We start from the raw sequence: 19,733 nt of genomic DNA, 5'->3' as shown, positions 1-19,733 counted from the left end.
TATTAATACGGCAAAATTGACCTAAACAATATACATATTGAACTATAGCTATCCATAGTGACCACAACGCTGTAACCTTGCACATTCTTCCATCAATTCTAGTAGCACTCGCTCAAACATGACAATACACTACCAACCCACATTTTATACGTTAGAATGGCTGGATATGCTTTTGTACTGTGTAGTTAACGGGTGAAATTGACCTGTTCTAATTCCAACAAGATGCACAACTTTGAGAGTGCATGCACTAACCGCGTGTCCAAGAATTGAAATTTAAACTTAAATTAAAATTAGGCGATATTCATCCATATCCGTTAGTATATTTACCATCAGTATACATAAGATGAACCCTAAGTAAAATATTATTTATATCTCCAACCTATTGCTTCACTCCAATCCTAAATGGAGAGGAACATGTTTTAATATAAAGTACTTTAATAAAGAAAATGTTCGAGTTTTACCCCCAAAATAAATAAATAAAGGTTACCCACCTTGGGAAGCTTTTAGTTTGGGGTTGAGTGACCTTTAAAGAACCCCAAACACTCCTAACAAGAATAGTCTTATCCAGTTACTAGATCCCTTTGTCTTACCTCCAATCCTACCTTAAAACATGGAACATGATGCATGCATTAGTCATTGGGAGATGAATGACCCGCAGAAAAGGCAGGAAATTGAGCGCCAGACGAAATGAGCAAATATTTATGAGGCATGCCTAATTGCATGAAATGAAGCATGTCTATGGAGCATAGGCTGGTCCATGTTAATTAAGGGTTTCAAAGATAACTGAGAACTCTGCTTCAGCCATCATGTCAAAACCTTGACGATGACAATAATATGTTTTACCAATTCAATCAACAGGAGAAAGTCAGATCATTTCTAGGCTTTAAAAACTCTGGCAGATTATCACACAGTTGAAGTTTGAAAATGCTTCTTTTTATTTTTGTTGCAAAGAATTTGAAGTCTTAGTCGGTAGTTGATGACCACGAGATTACTCTTCCTTGATCAGGCAGCCAATTGCCTTTCTTGAATTAAAACTAATGCGTGAATAACTAAGGAAAGTTTCTTTCCGTCATGGTGCACAGCACACACTCCCGCACACCTCACCAATTGAGTCAAACGGGAATTTTTAATCAACCTGTTCTCTCAGATACAAGTTAAGATGCAATGGAATTCAATACTTATATATCCATGAATTCTGCTAACATTCTTTTTAGTATTTAGCCATAGCGATAAGAACCTCAAGAAAGTAGAACTTTAGGTGCCATGAAAATTGCTGATCAGGGAGAGGATTTGAGGCTGCTTAAATGGCTCAGCATTTAGTCCCTCATTGCCATATTTCATGCCAAATCTGTCATGACATTTTTCTTGATGCATAAAATTCTTAGGGTAAAGTACCAAAAACTCCCCTGTGATTTGCCAAATGTACACTTTACCTCCATATAATTTGAAAACCTACAATTTAACTCCCTGTCGTTTCAACTAAAGTGAAATCTGATGAAAAATATCTACAATAACGGTATTTGAGTACCACGCGCTTCTGCTGAGAGTTGTGGTTGCAATTATATTTTCACTTGCCAAAGATACCCCCGTGTGTTTTCAAACCATAGGGAGGTAAAGTGTACATTTGACAAACCACAGAGGAATTTTTGATATTTTACCCATTCTCAAATGCATGAAACATTCTTCCGAGAAATTGACTTATTGAAGGGCAATTTTGGCATTTTTTTCAGACGATAGTTTAAATGTTTCCGTCAAATTTCACTTTAGTTGAAATGACAGGAATTTAAATTGTAGGTTTCCAAACCATAGGGAGGTAAAGTGTACATTTGGCAAACCACGGGGGGTTTCTAGTATCTTATCCAAATTCTTATAATAGCATTTCTCATGCCTTTTGCTATACAAGAAAGATCCGTGAATGCTGCAGACATCAGTTTAGAGTTTTAAGAATAGGTTGTTTCATCATCATCCTAACGCCAGCATATAATCTCACAGATCACTTGCCTCGAAACCTTAAATTGGACCAACAATGGAATGTAATGGATCAATTCAATCAATGATGCAAACCTCCATTTGGCAAGCTGTAAGATAGAATGAATGTCTGGACATTGGTATTCACACGACCAAATTTCTAAAACGTGAAGGTTTAAAAAGAATGAGTTGCCAAACAACAGAAATCAGAGAATAAAGTGGGCAACAACAAGCCTCTGCCCTCATTTCGACTTTCATACTGCTCAAGTAAATACCGTTCCATAACACACACCATAAACAGGATTCTTGAGCATGTAGACTACATCCACAGCTTAGATTCCCTAATTTCCTGAGGTGGGCAGCAGCAACAGTACATGCTTTCCATACACAGTTGATGAATCTTTCCTCGGTTGTTTCTTAATAATACTGTATCTTTCCTTGGTTGTTTCTTAATAATATTATCCCATCTCAGGAAGATTGAAACAAAATTTTGGTGGTATTGCAGTTTCTGTCCTCTTGCTCACCCTGAAAGATAGTAGCATGACTGTGATCTGGCACATTATCTTTTTACTTATAACACACCTGCATCATCTATTGCTAAGAACTGAAGCCTTTTCTATTCTCTTTAAGAACTGCCTGACTGCACTGATGACAGGGAGAGGATTCTCAAGATGCACAGCATGACCACAATTTAAGATTTCAATTAGTTTTGGACTCTCTCTAGTCCCTGTACAGTATTTGTTAACCATCTGCCAAGCAATATTCTTGAACTTTAGATCCTTCTCTCCAACAATGAATAGAAGTGGTATTTTGCAATGCTTCAGGTCATCCCACAATGGTCTGTCATGAAAAGGAAGAAAGATTACTAACCCAAAATTTTACTTTATCAAAAGACAATGACTCAGATAAAATCAAAACTATTTGGCCAGATTAGAACATGTGACTGTAGCTAAGATGAGTCAAAAGATACACGTCCACCAACTGCAACAAGCCCATATTGCTTCAACAATTTGAGATGACAGAGATGTTTAATATCTATATCATACACCACAGGTTCAGGGTCCAAAGGAATCCAACAAACCCTTGAATTTCACAAATGTTTTTATATCTTCAGAAATTGTGTCATAATTGTGTCAAAGCTTGACTTATATTTATTTAGGTTAGTTTTGAAATATTAGCTTATCTGATGTGAGGAGATTCTGTAGCAGAATCTACCCATGCATTCCATATTAGTGGAATAGAACCTTAATCAGTGCATAATGTTTAGCTTTTTACATTTCTAAACTATTAAGACATTAATAAGAATTTATACATTCTTATGATTAAGATTTATATGCCATGTAGCAACTTTATTTTGCTTTGATTAAGATTTATATGCCATGTAGCAACTTTATTTTGCAAATTAACTTCAAATGAAAGTGAAATGCTAATTACACTATTGGAACGTCAAAAATGACAGTTAAAATTGGTCAATAATAGTTGGAGGCAAATAGTCAATCAATTTTCTTACTCTCGAGAAACCCATCACATACAGATATGCATAAAAATCCAGATTTAGCAAAGTTATTTAAGAAATTCAAATTTAGCATGTATTATGAATTTCTGCAGACTTACTGCTGCCTCCCAATACTCGAATCAGATAGAACTTTTGCAAGAGTCTGCAACTCATCATGCTGCAAGCGGCTGGCCAATACCTTTTTAAAATACGGATGGCTCCTTAAACTGCATGGAGGAGGAAAGCAGGAAAGGAGTCCATGCATTTGAAAACGGCATCTCAATTATAATGGACCAAGGACAAAAGCAAGTTAAAAGAGCGAAAACCATCATTACCTTGTCCACAGCCCTTCTGCATACCAGGCATCTAAAAAGAACTCAAGCCCATTAGAAACAAGGGAACTTGCTCTGAAATCATCCCTAGCCCTTCGCAACTTTCTTGCCAGTGGATCAACCAATCCTGGGCTTCCTGAAATAATGACAGCTCCTTCAACCTTCAACCACACATCCCAGATTCTCATTAACTTGCTGATTCTGAAAAGTAAACTAGAATCTATAAACTGTAAATGCAATATAAACATGGATGTCTTTACCTTGTCGCTGCATTTTAGGGCCATATGTAAAGCAACCCTTGCACCCATTGAGTATCCAACAAGGATAACCTTTTCAGGAGTTATATGAGGAAACAACTGGCATAACATCTCAGCAATGACATGTATGGATAAACTAGGTTTGGCTGCTGAATCAGTTTTTAACTTTGATCCACCATGCCCAGGAAGGTCAATAGCAATACATCGTGCTGACCTTGACATAGCCTTCATGATGGGGATCCAGTCTTGACCAGTACCAAGGAAACCATGCAGAAATACAACTACATTTCCCTGCACCATGAGAAGAACACAAATGTAAATGAAGTGAGTTGTACCTCTAGGAATAAGATTACCCTTTAAGCATAACAGACCTCAAGGTAGGAACCATACTATACCAAGTCACACTAAGGAAATGGAATCATTTTACAATGCACTTATTATGTACATATCATAATTGTGATGTTAAGTATTTTGATAAAAGACAAGGCTTGCAACAGATACTCAGGACATCAGAAGACAGAAATTATTTCAGCTGCAGCTCTATTACAAACATATCTCAAATTAGATTTAACTGATGTAATAATCTGAAGTTTTCTGAATACTGTATTCAAAGATTATAAGGAGAAGCATGTGAACAGGTACAATCAACTAGTCAAGGATATTGTGATCTACTACTTACAGCAATGCTTTGACCCATCTCTAGAACATTGAAGGAAAATGAGAAACCCTCTAAATCAACTGTCAACCTGTAATTGTGAACATTTTCCTGATCAAAATTTTGCACAACCACATTTTGATTGATTTGGAAGTGCTGCAGATGTTGACCAGCATCAGTAGCACATGCCTCAACAATGCCAGTTTTTGAATTACAACAGATGTTTAATGGCTCTAGAGTCACATCTTCAGTAAACCATCTGTATGTTCCAAGACCATGGGCTATACATGCTGATGGTTCCTTATCCATCAGTCTACATATATCTGCACTTTGCAGGTCAAGATAGCAAGAGAATTGAACATAGGATGACAAGCCCAGGCCACTTTCAAATGTAGCACTAACAACTGCCATCTTCCCTTGTTGCTGAGCCCATCGTGCAACCAGAGATGCATTTTCAAAACCCCCAATAAGGCTTGGTTTGATAACCTAACAGGAAAAGTGTGAAAACATAGTGAGGCTTGAGACAACAGGCGATCTTTCCTAACTGTGACAAATTTCAGAGAGAAACCTTTTCAAGATAAGATAACAATACATGGAGTGTTTGATATCGATTGCCATTATTCCATTTGCTGTTCAACCGAGTGTCTAGTTCTTATTGTGGTCATGTGTCATGCTGAAGCAATACTCTTAAACTTTACGAGGGAAATAGTGAAGCAATAGGAACTATCCAGCACTTACTTTCTTCAATAAATAAACAGTTGAAATTACTAGTTTAAACCACCATATACCATTTCTAAATAAACATGCGTGTTTATTGCAGCTCTGAACTCCACACCAATATACCACATGGTAGTTGGCTAAATGTAGCTTGTTGTAGTTACAAGCAGGAGTACCTTTTTTTATAAACAAAAAGTTGCTTCAAAATATGATAAAATTCACAACCACAACTGCAGATCTTTACAGTATTGAAAAAGATGTCCAAATCCTTACTATAGCAACTACTCCAGAATGGTTGAATCGGTTGAGGACGTCAAAAGGATTCTCTCTAATACAGTTGACAGTTTCATCCAGAGCAACTGGCAAGCCAGTCTCCTCGCAGAATTTGATTATATCATCATCATATCTAACAGGTTCCTGTAATTTAGAACTTCAGGAAAGCTTTATAAAAATTTATAACAATTTGTAACAAAGGAAAGCAGTATTATCAGTCAAACTGAATGTAAAATGATTAACTACACTAGAATACAATGGTAGCAGGTTAAACTCATGTCGTATAATAAAATTTGTGATGAAGGCAAGCAGTACTATCATTCAAACTGGAGGGAAGCCAAGTCAGAAGGCAACAAAAGTTCAAAAGAATTTATTCAGCTCAATTTGCCATTTGCAGAGCATTGCAAGTTTCTAAAACATTTTGGTAACAGCTGAAGGAAGAATTTTATCATTGCTATCAGGTATGGTCTTTTAGAAGTAGAAAATACGGACGGTATTCTCCCAGGCACAATTCCACTTACAATTGCTAAATTATATACACACATTTACATACATACATACATACATGGGAGGAGATACCTCAATGTACTGGAGTCGACAATTCTTGACAGAATTGGCAAATTGAATTGCTTCATCATATGTCCAATTCCGATTTGCATCCACACGAAGTTCAACTTGATCTCCCACCTTCCTTCTTACCTCTTGTATTACAGCAATATCCTCAATCACATTAGCCCGACGAGCTACCTGTAAAATGAAATTCTGTTCATACTCTGAACCCAACCGAGGGTTTAAGAGCCAGAGATCAAGCTTTACTCCATAATAAAGATCAAGCTTTACTGTATAATAAGCATTCTCATTCCGCATTTCAACCATTGACAAGAAAAAAAGAATTTGAAGTACAGATATTTAGGGATGACTGCTCTCACCTTCATCTTTACAGCAATAAAACCCTCTTTAACCAGTGAAGTTGCAATGTATGCCGTGTCCAGTGGACTCCCAACAGAGTCAATAAGTGCACAGATGTGGACATTCAAAAACTTCTTGGGTAAATCTACTGTCTTTGGGAAGAGTATATTCAACATAGAGGAACCTTCTTTTGCTGCAACTGCATTGAGAACAGCCATCTCCAAACCACATCTAACACTTGGAAGAATGGAGCTTGGCTAGACATCAACAATGCAGCAGAGTCGAAATTAGAAAGCAGTCAAGCAGAGAAGATACCATCATGTGTAAATAGTACATTAGAAGTGGCCAAATGATACGTAATTGCTGTAAAGATTTCTTGACCTACCAGGATACCTAAAGTGTGCCATATCCAGGCGGAAAAAGAACCCTTTAGTAAAGGAAGGAAATAATCAATTTTAGCTCCTTCTAACATGTGAATTAGGAACCTAAGCTGCTCTTCAACATCGAGCAAATTTTCCTTGTGGATTTCAAGAGGTGCAACCTGTTGAAATGGTAAATCATGAGTAACAAGAGCAGGCTTGTTCGCTTTGCTACAAAGAGAAGTACTAAACTAGCAAAGACTATCACAAGAGCATGATAGCATAAAAGCAGTAAGCAGGTGCCATGAGCAAACACAAGATCATTATGGGCAAATATATGTTTATGAGATGCACCTTTCTGAAAGTCAAGAATACAACATGTTTAAGAGATAGTTATGTTCTTCCTTTCAGGTATCAAGTGTCCAATTATCATGAACCTAGGAACTGAGGGTATTCTGCAAAATGTCGCATATCAGTTTGCCTGATTACCACAGGTTTTTTTTTTCCATTTAATCTAAAGGAAAATCTTCTCCTGAAGCACCAATACATAGAATTATCTTGGAACTCTGAAAACTAAAAGCCAATAAATCTATCCAACTGCAAAGCCAAAACAGAACAGTAAAAGAATTGTCCAACTAACTCTGTGTAATCTAGGATGAAGTTAAAATGGTTTTGCATGAAGGAAATCTTTATCACTGCTCATTTCAGCTCAGGATGTTATAAGCTCTATGTTTAAAATTTGACCTATGAAAACCAAATAAAGGAGATTCTGCTACATTGATCAACTGGCTACAAAATTTGAATTCTGGATCACACACACACTAAAACATCTATGTCTGATAATTTTTTTACAAATTGATCAAAATCTCATAATTTCATGATCAACATAGATGCCTTCCTGTGAAAATATAAGCTTACCTCCCCATACCCAGTACTTCCATCTTCAAGAGACAAGCTAAGAACAAAGCCCTCTCTATAGAATGTGGTAGATTCATTGCTGCCTGAAGTTGAAGTAGGTGGAGCACACAGGTTAACCCTGCCATGGAATACTAATGTTTATAAGGTAAAACAGTGAATTTCTGAAACCCTGAAAATGTTTCAAAATACATCCATCTCATAGAACTTGCCTATAGAGAGAATAATCCATTTTAGTAATTCTACCAATGATGAATCCCTGCACCTGTCCGGTGGTAACTGAAGTTGAAAGTGAAAAGATATCCATAGTCTGCTCTGCTGCTTGGCGACTAAATTTTCTCAAATCACTATAACGAAAATATGTCAGCAGAGAAAGAAAGTCACAAAGCTGTAAAGTAATTCAAGCCATTTCAAACCTGAGTACCTGTGAAAGTTGGCATTGGCATCAATGCAGCTCTCAACTTCTATAACACAATCGACCTTTTCACACTGAGACGTGAATAAGCTGTCCAGCAAATCCATTTTTGTGTGCACTTGTACATGCTTCACACTGCATATGCAAAGTTCAATAATGTTGAAGAAGAAATACATCAATAGTACTTTAAAGAATACATACTTCTCTAGTCAATCCAAGTTAAACGTTGAGTGCAAAGGAATCAGCCAAATATGTTGACTCTAAAAGTACAACTCTAATTGGTAATTGGCTTAATAATCTGTCCAGAAAATAACTAATTTGCTTAAAAGCACAGTGAAACATGATCATGGTCGAAACTGAAGGCTTCTTTGTTTAGATTACAGATTGGTATCAGCATCACTTAGATCAGAAAGAAGCAAATTTAACTTACCTCTGCAGTCGCTGTAAATGAAATCAAAACTACCCTACAAGAGCTTGGGTTGGGGAAGAAAAACCAGTGATAGCATTCTGGTTATTGAAACATAACGATGGAATGACTTACCCATTTGCCAGACAAAGGTTATGTATTGAAACATTGTGAGATGTGTAGAAGAACTGATCTAAAACTCTTCGCTCTGTCATAGCTGCAATTGGTAGAAGGCTAAAGATTGCTCCACCATGATTGTTTATTACAACTATTGTCATCGGCTTCCGCAAAATCCTTCAAACATTACATATTTTCAGTTGCTAGCTGTGAATTTTGTTACCCTCCAAAAACAGAAATGTGAGTAAATAGCTGGACTAAAGAGAAAACCACCAGGGAAGTTCAACACTGATTATCACACACAGAGGGGGGTGGGGGAGAGAGAGAGTGGAGGAACAACTCATTACCCTTGACCCAAGAGTGACAATCCATTTGAGTCGTGGAGAAAAGAAACATCTCCAATCACACAGAGAACCTAAATGCAAGGATAAAAGAATTGGAGCAAAGATTGACGAGCTTCATCAAGTAAGTAACTTTAATCAAAACACATAGAAGCACAGAGCCAAGCAACTATGTCTTTATGTTTGGTAGATAGACATCCAGGAAAAAAGATAACTCATTATCCTTCTTCCACCCAAAGGAAAAAAGGAATATAAAACTTCTTTCAGGGAGTATGAATGCAAAAGAGCTCTGAACCAGATAAAACCATAAGTCAAAGATTACAAACACAAAGCTCAAGACAATGAGAGAGAGAGAGAGAGAGAGAGCTGATACTACTTAAGTAGGGCTATCTAAACTAATGCTTTCACAAAGTAAGTTATTCATAAAAGAACTTACATTTCCTTTAAGGGAAGAAAAACTGAACTAGTGTAAACAGAAAGGAAAAATGTAATGTTAAAGTGAATTGATACACAAACACATAGAGAATTTAGGACCACTAGCTGTGCATACTTTCTAAGTCCTAATGTATGCACTCCTTAATTTGAAAACCAATTTCCCAAAAAATCCCCTGATCTTATAGAAGAACTGTAAGAGGAAAAAGAAGGTAATAAAGACAACCCTAGCAGAAGTGCTTTGCAGAATACACTTTTAAAAACATAAAAACCAAAGTAATGTTTCACATATAACACCTGATTCCATATGACTAGAAAAGCAGATAATCAATTTTAGTTCCAGAAATCTGCCTGTGTCCCATTAAATAGCATCAATGAACACAAAAATAGAGGCGCTGCTGAGCAGCCAACTTGTGAAGGCAATGTAGTGAAAGCGCTATTTATGCAATAGCCTATAGGCCCAATTATAGGTCAAAATATTGCCAAGAAAAATGGGAAGTCAATAGAATAGAGTTTCTTCAAAGTTGCAATTTGTACCATAATTTTTTTTCTGGCACCATGAAACTTATTCATACTCCAACATAACATTCCGAGCAAAACTACAAAAGAGACTAGGATAGATACTTTATGTTACAGATACAGATGTGAACACTCACTCTTTTATTGCAGCCAACAGCAAAACCAACAGCTGCACTAAGCAAACCATCAATCCCACTAGCTCCTCTGTTCCCAACTACCTGTATCCAATGACATGGCAAGCCCAAGTTGAGCATTAAAGCACCATGTGTATTTTGTGCCTTGTTAGATCCATACATGTCTGCATCACGTATTGGCATGCTATTTCCAAGAAATACAGCCGACTCGTAGTCAAGGATTTCCGGGAGAATATGAGCAACATAAGGTTCAGTTAGGGAGCACTCTGAACTGATTAAAAATGACATCTCCCAAGCAGCCTGCAGAATATAAAGAGAGTTTACAAATGCAATCCAGGGGAACAAAGTGAACGAGATCATCTTCTAATAAACAGAAAATTATGATCCACTGTGATCGAGTCAATCGTATTTTTGACTTGATAAAAGCTTAGACTAGAATACAGCCACCACATTAAGTTATTGAAACAATTAAATGATAACATTAAAAGATGCTTATTTTCTGTAATGTTCTTCATGCTTTTTCTTGGAAAGTGTATGTGTGTGTTTGTATATGTGTGTGTGTGTCTATATATATATATTCGGGGAGCATGGTTAACTACTTCCATTCTATTATCATGTCAAAACTTAGTTACATAATGGAAAAGATGCATTATCTTGTCTAAGTGATATGACTATAACATCATCCAGGCAAAAGGATGTAGCAATTAGTATGAGTTGAATTATTGGCTAACCGACCTGTATGTTTTGTCCCACTTGTTAGCGGAATATTAGGAAGATATTCCAGGTGGAACAAATTTAAGTGCATATTATACTCCATCCTCAGACACATATATATAAAGAAGGTTAGCATTCCCAGCATATGCAGGAAAAGCATATTTTCACGAAGTCACAGAACAAATCCGGATCAAATAAAAAGTAAGAATTTGTCCAATCTTATCAATAATAGTTTCAACAGTTGCCCTCCATTGCATTTCATACTATCTGCTCTTCTTCAATTTTATCCATGTAAGGCCATGATTCAATAGCTCTACTAAAATTTATGTGCTCTTTCCACTTTATTTTCTTCGTACAATCATCTTAAATATATAATCTACTATTATGACAGTTAGCATATTCTTTGTCTTCTTTGAATATGTTCAATGATCACAATCAGTTGCCCTAGCAAATGTTTCACATATTCTCCTTCACCATACTACTAAAATGAGTTTTTGCATAATTTCTTCTTCTTCAACCCCCCCAACATAACAATCACATTTTCTAAAGGACTAGAGGAATAATTTAAAAAACCGATGACACAGAAAGACGATAGAACCAGAAAGCCTGTCACTCACCATCATGTCCAATGCACGTAGGTAACCATTCCATTTGCTGCAAAGATACGGTGAACAAGCTTTAAGCAAATAATTGGTGAACTCAGTACTAGTACTTCGGATCCTATGAGTTACAATGTGCAAAGGATCATGACGTCTTGGGTGATTATCAACCATTATGTATGAGCAAGGAAAGGAATGCTCTAGCATCTCCTGAATGCGTGCACTTGTTATCCGACTTCCGATCTGTCATGGTGCAAATACACTAAAATTATGCATATGGAAGGCCACTCAAGCATAAAGACATAGAAGTACTTGTATAAAAAAAACTACCACATCCTTGACAAACATCAATTGAAGCACTGTTGCAAATTCAAACATAGATTTGTAGGTTTTAGGAACTTTTAACATTTCATAAAGTTCGTATTCAAGTTTGTGCAATGGACATTCTAAATATTCTAATTCCTAAAGATCTGAGATCTCAATATAATGCAAAAAAGATGAGATCTTTCAAGTTCCTACAGGTACTGAACCTTCTGGTGGGATTTCCGAATACCTTGTGTCAAAAAAGAATAACCCAAATAAACGAAAGGTATTTTTTTTGCAAAAAAAGATTTAGTTTTGTTCTTCCTCACATCATTTGACTTTAACTTCTTATAAGATCAACTTACTTCATTCATGCAAAATAAAAGGAGCTTGGAGATACCTGTATTACCACATCTACCTTCATCCAGTTCCTGACTTTTTCTGAGAGCAGCAGATGGTCAAGGTGATCAATGAACAAAATATCATCTTCAGTATTAGAGAAGCAAGCCATGTACTTCCTGAGTCGTAACCCTGACAAGATGTCAACCACTACTGGCCACAGCAGGTGTTTAGCAAGGAGAAGAGCTGCCCAAATATCATCCACAGTATGAATGGCACCAAGGATCAAAAGCCCTCTGTCTGCCCTTTCAATGACTTTAATGACTTCATCCATATCAGCATGAATACGAGCACTTGAAATAGAATGTTGTACTTCAATATATGTGGTAAATGGTTCAGTAGATGACATCCAAAAATCTAATCCTTTCAAACAGCTATCATTCCATATACTTGGAGTTTTTGCCAATGGCTCTCGGAAAGGGCAGTTGACATGAACAGGACCACATGGGGAAGAGGTTGCTATATTCACTGCAGAGTCAAGAGTAGTAAGTACCGTCCTTGCAGAAATGTCGTCGGTGGGTGCAGGAAGACCAAAGAAATGCCTCACAAAGGGACCAAAATGGTTGACCTAATAGAAAGTTTTAAATCAGTAAATTTAGTGAAAAAAAAGAAAAAGGTTGATTATGAGAAAGCCCATAAAAGCACACTTAATATCTTTTTAGGAAGATTGAATAATTGCTAACTACTTATTGGCTCTTTCTTTTGATTGTCATTGCCAGCAGATCCTGTAGTCAGCTGGTGAATAACTGAAACTAGCAAACCATTATATGAAGCAAACACAAATCCTTCTATCTAACAAAATTAACAAGACAATTTAAACTTGAAGGGCAGACCATCTAAAGACATCGAAATTTTGAATCTATACACATAAAAAAGCTGCTCGTATCAAAATCAAGTACCTGATTGATTGCTTGATTTGCACCAACATCTTGCAGCTCAGGAGGACGGTCCGCTGTAAGTAATATAAGTGGTAAAAAATCTTGACTCGCCTCCACGACCTGTAGATTTCTATTTCAATAATTGCATAATAGTAATAATGATGCAATCAATTTCTTCACAACCAGATCAAATTATTCAGAACTTTTAAATCAAAGGATAGAACAATAACCCAAAAAGAAAAAGAATACAAAATTATCACCGATCTCAATGTGGAATAGGATGACATGTAGCTGTAGTAATGATAGTAAAACAAACTGTTGTCTGCAAGGTATTTATTGAACAACAGTATGCTATAAGCTAATCTAGAAGAATTGAGCGAGACAGCAGGCATTTACTGGAATAAAGCTTTCAGACTTTGAGTAACATACCAGGAGAACAAGCTACAATGTGCAATGAATTGGACAACAGTATGCAATACACTAATCTAGAATTTTGAATGAGGCAGCAAGCATTTACAACAATAAGTGGAACAAACAGAAACATGGAAGTAGCAAGACTTACAGCAGGAAGAAGATTTGAAGCCGCGGTACCAGATGATGTTATGATCACTGCTGGACTATGAGAACCTCGCACAAAACCAACAGCATGGAAGGAAAGCGAGCGCTCGTCAATGCATGCAACACAAGTAGTAAGGGGATGAGCTGATGCAGCAATTGCAAGGGGAGATGACCTCGACCCTGGAGCTACACAAATATACTAGATGAAGAAAGTATCAGAAACAAGTAAACCAACCCACATACATCAGATTGCTGAGAATAAGGCTTACCGTCAATCCAAGTCGAGTACATTCTTCAATTATGAGGGAAGCCCACAAGGAATTGATGTTTGGACAATCTAGTGTAGAGTACCCCGTTTTATCGAAGTAATCACTGTGGTACTGCAAAACACGTCAAAAACAATTAGTAGTTAGAAGAAGAGTCATATAGCATCCTATACTACTGATTTTCCAAACAAAAGAGACAGGCATCAGAAAAAATTATACAGACTATATATCAAGAGAAATCCTTTACAGGCAGCAAAGATGAACACAAGAAAAGCAAGATTTCCATTCAGTTTTAAGAAGTCAACCAATTATGTCAATGGAGAGGTACAAAAAGGTGAACACCACTAGTGATCTTACTTTTGGACTTAGATATGCTTCGATCTATGTGATCAAACTCACAGGTAAATGTTGCCAACTCAATGTTTTACTGCTCAAATTGAAGCAAAGATTCGATCAAGCAAGATATTGTATTGTTTAATATAGCAGGATTTGCTCTGATTCAACTCAGAAGTCAAAAAAAATTGAGTACCTTATCCTCAAACTTATATGTCCCCTTGTGGACCAACTAAATTTCGTTGGTGTCCAGCTGTTTTGCTAATAGAAAATGCAACTATATGCTTAAAATTTCAGTAACACCGACTACTAACCATATTATTAGAAATAGCCGACAAAGGCGAAAGCATGGCTGAAAACTGGCTGGAACATCGTGAAGCATCTTTCTGTAAGAATGAAAACAGGCAGCTTTATGTTTCCTCCAGTCAAGCAAAAGTAGGACAATAAATCTGAACCAGGAGTGGAAGCATATTACCATCAAGTGAGGATACAGAGTTAAATTATCTGAGGAAGAAAATTACCAGGATAAAGAGGATACCAGTTCCAGAGTGCCAGCATCCAGAAGACTTCCTCCTATCTGGAAAGCACTCATGCACACCTAAAGGTTATAGATTTCCACAATATAAGTATGCCAACATTCAATATTTGACTTAAGCAGAAAATATAACAAGTATTTTTGAATCAGCTCCTGCCAATGCAGAAACTTGAAATGGAAAAACCACAGAGACCAATATATGAAGGTTAAAACCAAAACTCTGAGAGAACATTAAAAAATTTAATAAAAAAGCTATAAGAGAAGTCAACCATGCAAAAAAGTGCAGGAAACCCAAATAAAAAGTCAAAACTGTATTCATATGGCAGGAAAGAGCCAATGCAAATGGAGATAAGAGAAGTAATAAGACAATTATAGTTGATAGCATAAAGTTTTCATCAGTATGAGATTTCACAGATTCGGATCTTACCATCTCAGCAATTTTATCCTTCATGGTCCCATACACTTGAAGGGCATTGATGCATTTCTTACTGCAGTCATCCATCAATGACCAAAGATGACATCTGGCCTAAATGAGAGCAAATAAAAATGAACACCCGGGCTAAACAAAATGCAAAAAATGCTTCTTTCTCATCTTCTAGTTTGAAAAGCAAATGCTTATTTAGTGCATGAACTTCTAGGAATTAGAAAGGTAAAACCGTCATTTAACTGCTTTTTTGTTTAAGCAGTTACTATTTAACAGCATAAACTTCTCATGACATTAGCTAAAGTGGCAGATTGCTTCAAGGAAAATGTCACGGTTGTTTAACAACCAAATCAATAAAGAGCATGTCAGACCATAGTCAGATAGATTTCCTATCCTGAAAGATAAACAGGGAGGCAAGTGCACTTCACCATTTGAAAGGTGCATCACAGTCTTTCCAGGTAGCTTTCTACTTATTGCGTCATTCAGGGTATCTAAATTATACTCAAAATCTAAACAAGAAACAATTAATGGCATATATTGAAATTGATCCAAGAGAAACTTGAATAGGAGCAAAGAGAATTTGCAGGTGAAGAAAACAACCTTAGAATACCTGGTAGAGAGCAATCTCATAGGTCTGAATAGCTTTCGCAAAAAAAGAAGTTGAAGAGTCATTCCATGCAAGATTAGCAACCAAGACAGAAACCTCCTCTGATTCATGTAACTCAATCTGTTGAAAAGGCATAGACAAGAATCAAAGCATGATTAGCAAGTGCAATTCCAAGGAGAAAACATCAGCCTAAGACATATTTGCAAAAGACAAATTACAACTTTACCTGGGGAATGAATAAGTAAAAAGAACCAGCTTCATACTTCATAGAAGATGAAATTACATCAAAACTGACATCCAAAAAACCATAAGCCATTGGAATATCCAATTCCATAGCAGGATATGATCTGGAACACCATAGAAGTCATTTAGCACACCTCATGAATAGGAAGTTAAACAAAATTTTTAGCTAAAGACCATATTTTAACTTCATTAGTTTCCATGACAGACTACACTTTCGTTCTTATTGTGAAGAAGCAAAGATAGTTTTCAATGAACAACTGCTAACAAAATTTATGCTTCAAGTATCTTAAAAACGCTTTATTTGTTCGTAAACGGTCCACAAAAACATCAAGTGGACTATACCTCGGGAACAGCTATGCTCAAATTTCTCAGACAGACAAAAAATTTCCCAACTTAGATCTACAGGTTGCCAAAGGAATAAGGAAAAAGTTTTTAATTCAATAAAGAAATGTACTTCTCTAAGCTTTTATTGAAAAAAAAAAAAAAAAAAAAACCCCATACTCACTAAGCTTGCTCATCCTCATGTTACAATTCAATAGCAATTTTGAGTGAATCACGACAGCCAAATGTAAGTTTTAGATGTCCAACAATTTGTTGATGGGACTCCAGTGCTTTTTTTAACTCTTAAGCAAGAAATCTAAGGCTCAGAAATAACAAATATGGATACTAGAAAATCTACAAAAAGAAGAATAGAAAACCAAAACAAATATAATACTTGATCACATCAGTCAACTGTAGTTTCACACAAAAAAGAAGAAAATCCAAAATTACCTTTGAAACTCGCTATGCTCTCTAGAAGGATGAGAATAGTGACCCTTGAAATAGACTGCGGCACCAATTCCAAAAACACCACTCGTCCTACCCAAAGCAAGTGACATGTATGATGGATTCTCCTCCTTGGAAAGAAAAAATCGAGGAAACACCCCTCCTGACTGAGGTTGACTGCAAAACCATTTTAAAGCTTTTGGACTTGGAGGCACTGCAACCTATTGATTCAGCATTCCCATGGATAAAGTTCAGTTCGATAACTATATAAATACACTTCATCTTACAAACTGAGCACACATTACCATGCATTACTTTATGTAAATATTCAAAACATTGCAGTAGCAACAGAGGAAATCAGCAAAATCTTGAATATTCAGCCAATGAGTTAGCATCATGATGGAACTAAAATTCATTGTTTCAAGGCATCACTTTTCAAATATCCCCGTTTTCCTATGATACAGTGAGAAGGATAAAGAAAATTACCTATTACAATGTTCAATTCCTCCTAAATTAAGAGAAAAATATTCACCTACAAGCACCATATATGGAGAATTTCGAAAATAACGAGTGTGCATTGCATCGCAAGCTTTTTGATAATGCTTCATTACGTCAAACTTTATTGCACGTTATGAATTCAAAAAGAAGATATTAACATTCAAATGCGGGTCATCAGAAACACACCTGAAATCTAACCATTCCAATTGGACAAGACGGAGGACTGGCCTTCAACTTCTCAACTGCCTCTTGAATACAATCCAAACCTTGCTCTAGCGTCAATGCCGGAGCCAAATTCCTTGTAATGCAAGTAGAAACCAGCAATGCAGCATCTTTAGGGTCCAAAACTGCATCTTCTTGCGAACACCTAGCAACCTCCACCTGCATCAGCATTAAGAATAAGGAACAAAAAAATGAAAAATAAATTCCACCATGTAGTGCAATTATAGAGAGGGGCCAATTCAAGTAGTTTTGTTATAGAAATAACCTTCAAGACTGGATTTTTATGGCGCTGAAGGAAAGTAGTGAAAGAATGGAAAGAGGGACTGGAAGTAAAGTAATAGGCATGGTTCACTGCGGAAATGGCGATGGTTTTTCTATAAAGGGAAGATTTTAAAGGGACTGAAAAGTGGGGTTTGTGAGTTATTAGGAGAGAACAAGGATTCATTGATGGTGCAGATTGGAGGATGAGGAAGTTGAGCAATGTAGATGGAGAGGCTTTGGAGGTTTGGTTGCTCAACCTGGCGGGGTTTTACAGGAGTGGTGGAGGGAGATTTGTGGGTAGAAGGATAAGATAATGAAGGGGTCTGTCTTGGGTTTATGGAGATTGGTGAAATCGATCTTGGCCGTTCAAGCTCCTGACCCTTTTATTTGCTGTAGGTACTAGGTACACTTTTATCTTGGATCTGGTTTCCTGCATGTACTAGGTACAGTTTTTTTTTTTTTTTGGATCTTGTTTCCTAATATCCACAGGTCCACAGGCCAAGAACAATCATTAACCAAATGTTTGAGTACTGTTTTTTGGTTAAAAAAAATATATGAGTAGCTTCAACCCTCACCACAAATGTGGCAATATAATTTTCATATCGATGGTGAAAAATTTCACAGATTAACTACTAATATAGTTTTCACAATAGTAGTAGAAGGTTCGTCCACCAGTAAAACTCTCACATAGAAAGTGAAAGATTTTATATCTCACATCAATAGTAGAATTCAAATATACAGTTTTTTGTGAGAAAGTGATCCGTCTTAATCAATTGAACCAACTTGTATTAGCACAGAATGTTTGTGTGAGTACGACTATGTTGTTCACTTATTCTTGAATTACGCCGACGCAGTGTCCAATGTTTGATGATAACTGGTTGAGATTAAGCCACACTTGTTTACAATTGATTTGAGTTGTTCATGTAACTCTGGAGTCAAAACCTACAATTAGTCATAAATAGCTTGAATCAAATCATGCCATTTCTATTTCAAAGCGGGACACAACAATCATCTCTAAATAGTGTAATACTGCTCGAATGTAATTTAATTCATAATATATTTCTTAAACAAATTACTCTTACACGTTAGTTACATGGCAAATTTTTTTTTTTTTTTAGCTTGTGGCTTGTTGGCACATTTTAGACACTGAATCATCTGCCACAGTTGCAACAATTCCTCTTTCCACTTTCCATTCCATTTGAGCCCTTCATTTTTAATTTTGGTGAAAAAGAAAAGATTTAATTGTGCTAAGTGGATCGTAGCTGACTGCAGATCGTTCCATTCATTTGGGGCCAACAACCACATCGGCCCGTCTCATTTTCTGTTTAGCAGTCGAGTAAACTACTATGGACAAAACCAGCAAACTCTCAAAAGAAACCTCAGCCCAAAGCTCTTTGTAGAAGTACGTTTTTTACGAAAAATGTCCAAAACCAATTCAAGGCTTTTGATCGAGCTGATTTGGAAAGCTATAGTGCCGCAGAGAATTGAGCTTTTGTGTTTAAGTTTGTTCGATTATTTTAACGAATTTAAAATTTTTTTAAGTTTAATTTGTTTATTTATCGAATTGAATTTGAGCAAGTTTTTTTTTTTTATTGAATTTGAATGTTATCAAACATAACACGCTGTTTAAATTTGGTTTGATTAGATGGTGAATTGAGTTTGAACAATCTCTTATTAATTCAAATTCTATTCGAGTATCGAGTAATTTAGTTCGTTCTTCAATCCTGCGCATTATCGGCTTAGCAGCTCTCTTATCCTGCAAATGAGACTAAAATGCACATGATCAAGATTGATGCTAATTAGTTTGGAGTCAGATTCAACATCTAAAACCCTAGATCCCATGCAAACGAGACTAGTGGCATGCCCCCTATTCATATTCACTAT

General features: G+C 36.4%; 1 protein-coding gene across 8 annotated transcripts; it reads right to left on the bottom strand.

Moving 5' to 3' along the window:
• Positions 1-2,045: 2,045 nt before the first annotated feature.
• Positions 2,046-18,153, bottom strand: LOC113716883 (protein PHYLLO, chloroplastic). Of its 8 annotated transcripts, none has more exons than XM_072070352.1 (28): positions 17,854-18,152; positions 17,553-17,747; positions 16,875-17,089; positions 16,087-16,207; positions 15,864-15,980; positions 15,257-15,355; positions 14,833-14,892; positions 14,609-14,680; positions 13,965-14,075; positions 13,700-13,894; positions 13,159-13,257; positions 12,270-12,827; positions 11,576-11,800; positions 10,248-10,544; positions 9,166-9,233; positions 8,837-8,995; positions 8,305-8,430; positions 8,093-8,227; positions 7,884-8,001; positions 6,992-7,147; positions 6,627-6,863; positions 6,277-6,444; positions 5,698-5,841; positions 4,732-5,193; positions 4,056-4,343; positions 3,799-3,956; positions 3,583-3,690; positions 2,046-2,808 (listed from the first exon to the last, which is right to left on the bottom strand). In XM_072070352.1, the coding sequence occupies exons 1-28, from the start codon at positions 18,031-18,033 to the stop codon at positions 2,556-2,558; spliced, it is 5,124 nt and encodes a 1,707-aa protein (XP_071926453.1). In that variant the 5' UTR covers positions 18,034-18,152; the 3' UTR covers positions 2,046-2,555. The 8 variants fall into 8 exon arrangements, with proteins under 8 accessions (XP_071926453.1, XP_027097217.2, XP_027097220.2 ...); XM_027241416.2 differs by having other exon boundaries at positions 12,261-12,827; positions 17,854-18,151; XM_027241419.2 differs by having other exon boundaries at positions 12,261-12,827; positions 14,816-14,892; positions 17,854-18,148.
• Between the last annotated feature and the right edge of the window lie 1,580 nt (positions 18,154-19,733).

This window comes from Coffea arabica, chromosome 11c (assembly GCF_036785885.1).
Source record: "Coffea arabica cultivar ET-39 chromosome 11c, Coffea Arabica ET-39 HiFi, whole genome shotgun sequence".
In the NCBI taxonomy this organism is placed as follows: Eukaryota; Viridiplantae; Streptophyta; class Magnoliopsida; order Gentianales; family Rubiaceae; genus Coffea; species Coffea arabica.
This window is presented reverse-complemented; position numbering and strand designations above follow the sequence as displayed.

Excerpts from the sequence above, each read along its gene's own strand:
- LOC113716883 (XM_027241416.2), bottom strand. The coding sequence starts at position 18,033 with ATGAATCCTTGTTCTCTCCTAATAACTCACAAACCCCACTTTTCAGTC. Across the intron at positions 13,258-13,699 it reads CTTCAAATCTTCTTCCTGCT|GTCGTGGAGGCGAGTCAAGA; the intron begins GTAAGTCTTGCT and ends AGAAATCTACAG. Across the intron at positions 8,431-8,836 it reads AACCTTTGTCTGGCAAATGG|TGTGAAGCATGTACAAGTGC; the intron begins GTAAGTCATTCC and ends TTGCATATGCAG.